Here is a 2,608-nt window from a genome sequence, read left to right on the forward strand (position 1 = left end):
TGGAAGGAAACAAAGTTTGAGTACGGGGCATCCCCTTCTATTTATCCTCCTCTCCCCCCACCTGACACACAGACTTAACGACAGAGACAATCATTTTGTAGGGAGCAAGGGAGGAAGCGCTGCAGGATTTTGTATGCTGGCGTTTTGTTTATATAAAATGATTTTATGGACATGTCTGTAAAACGTTCTCTAGATTATTATTTTAATTTTTTATTATTTTTTTTTTTCCTAAGCACACTAATAAAAAGCATCCTCAGCTTTGTAAAGGCAGCAGATTCCTTTCTTCCTTCCCTTGTTATTTATTCCAGGCTCAGGGTTTGGCTGCAGCTGAAGCATTTCCAGAGTGTTTGAAGAGGAGTGCTGCCCTTCCTCCCTCCCTCCCTCTCCGGTGGCAACTGCTTGCGTGGGCATATTTTACATGCATGCCCTGCCTGGCTGCACTGAATCCTTGTTCCTGGACACTGCAAAGCCCAGCTTCCCTCTGCCCTCCCCCCTGCCAGGTTTTTTCCTAAACATTAAAATAATCCTTTCAAATTTAGAAGTTTTTAAAGCTACCCCCATGCTGTATTTAAGGTTAGAAGGGTGTTTTTTTGACCCTGTACCTCTATGTTGGTACGTTGGTTGTGGTTTTGATTGCTTTAGCTCTGCTGTGTGTAAGTCAGGCTTGGCTTCCCCAGAGAATTCCGGCAGCTGCTGGTAACTTGTGAGCAGGTTCAGGGCAGAGCCAAGCGCTGCAGGCACAAGGAAGGTTAATTTTTTTGTGAAAGCCCATCTCTGGTTAGAAAAAGGAGAAATGATCCAGGCCCAGGAGGCTGCTGGCACCTCTAGAAGAGAGCAGGAACCGGGTCCGGCCGTTGTGCTTCTTGCAAAACAGCCCCTTGCTCTCTGCTGAGCAAAAATGTGGTTGTCTGTCCGTACCGGCGGTTTGGTTCCCAGCCTGCACCCTGCAGACCCTCCCGGGAGGAGTGGAAGCACCAGCCCACCCATTCCCCTTCTCCAGTGGGACCGTGGGCTGCTCTCGCTGTCCCAGGAGAGCTGAGAAATGCTGGGTGCTGGTGGCTCACAGCCCGTGCTGGTGGCTCACAGCCCCTGCTGACCCCGTGTCAGGACACTGCCCATCCCAACCCTGCAACTAAATGGCCGAGTCAGGCGCATGTGACCGCTGTTGAGAAATCCACTGGTGGGGAACTGGGAGGAAACCACTTCCCCAGCCCCTGGGAACGCTGTGCTGGGCAGCCAAGGGGCTCAGCCACCCCAGGACCCTCTGCTCTCCTCCTGGCTCTTGCTCTGGTGTTCCTCTCCCCGTCCAAGCAAGCTGAGAGACACCGTGCTGGGCATAGGGCAGGAGAAAACACCCTCCCAGCAAACACCACATGTCCAGGTTGGGTTTGTGTTTGTTTTGAGGCTTTTTTTATTGCAAGTTTTTTTTTACAGTGCCTAACCTAGTCCTGCCAGAGGCTGATGCTGTGTGTGGAAACCTCCACATCCTTCCCTACAGCTCTGTCCACTCTTGGAGGAGGAAAAAAAGTAGAATCTGAAACTCAGGTTGAAAAACAACTTTAAAAAGCAGGGGAAACCAGCCTCCCGGGGTTTGGCATTTTGGTTTGGTTTGTTTTTTCCCTCCAGCTTTGCTTGCGCTGCCCTGGAGCTTCTTCTCACCTCAACCCCATCTCACTTTGCCTCGGCTGCTATTTCAGAGCCGTGGTATGAACACGTCATGCCCTTTGCAATGACAAACTTGTGCTCAGACCCTCACAGTGTGAACCCCTGCAGTGTGACCGCCCTACCCCTGTCCCACAGCAGCCAGGGTGGAGATGGAGAGGGGAAATTAAAGCAGTTGAAGAGGTAAAACCTCCCCTGTTGTGACCCTGGGCTGGAGCTGCCCTCTCCTCTGCTTCTGCCACCAGGACCAGAGGAAGCTGAGGGCTTAACCTCACTCTGGAGTTAAACAAGATGGAACAAAGCGGGGAGAGGATGTAGCTAATGACTTAACAGCTCCTTTTCCTTCCCCAAAGGACAACCCACCCTTCCCCAAAAGGGAAGGCTGAGGGCTGGGCTGGCTGGTGATGCCATCACTCCAGGCACAGTGAGAGCCCAGGGTGGGTGTGCATCTCCTGGGGGTGGTGGGGCTGGTCAGACAGCGGAGAGCCGGATCACCCGGAACTCGGTGAGCAGGGCCAGGCAGAGGAAGGCCAGGTAGTAGAGGATGAGGCAGACGCCATAGGCCTTGCCCAGCTGGAAGCACTGCGCTGGCACCGACACGAAGGAGAAGACCAAGCTCAGCCCCAGGGCCCCGGCGAGGATCCAGACCAGGAGGCTGTCAGGCTCCAGCTGCCAGAGAGATGGGGAGGGATGTGGAGTGACACTGGGGTGTCCTGCTGCCAGCCTGACCCTTGCCACCGTGTCACCGCAGCCTTACCTTCACCACCTGGCTGCTGGTCATCTGCAGCAGGCAGCCGAGTCCCACACCAACCAGGATGTCTGGGGCACGTTCAGGATGGAGATGCAGCACAGGGGACTTTGGGGGAGTGATGGAGCTGGACACATCCCTCCCACCCCAGGGAAGGGGACAGCACTGGCCGTCCTCCTTCCTGCACCCCACGGCTGC

The 2,608-nt window shown here is 54.3% G+C and overlaps 1 protein-coding gene across 1 annotated transcript in view; it reads right to left on the reverse strand.

The window, feature by feature from the left end:
• Positions 1-2,133: 2,133 nt before the first annotated feature.
• SLC8B1 (solute carrier family 8 member B1) overlaps positions 2,134-2,608 on the reverse strand; it is a gene marked incomplete at its 5' end in the record, with an annotated part of 2,391 nt that continues 1,916 nt past the window's right edge. The window contains 2 exons of the mRNA XM_010172293.1: positions 2,134-2,331; positions 2,420-2,484. Of these exons, the coding sequence (XP_010170595.1) occupies positions 2,134-2,331; positions 2,420-2,484 (263 nt within the window). The remainder of the gene's footprint in view (positions 2,332-2,419; positions 2,485-2,608) is intronic.

The sequence above is a fragment of the Antrostomus carolinensis genome, unplaced genomic scaffold, assembly GCF_000700745.2.
Source record: "Antrostomus carolinensis isolate BGI_N321 unplaced genomic scaffold, ASM70074v2 scaffold31927, whole genome shotgun sequence".
NCBI classification, from domain to species: Eukaryota; Metazoa; Chordata; class Aves; order Caprimulgiformes; family Caprimulgidae; genus Antrostomus; species Antrostomus carolinensis.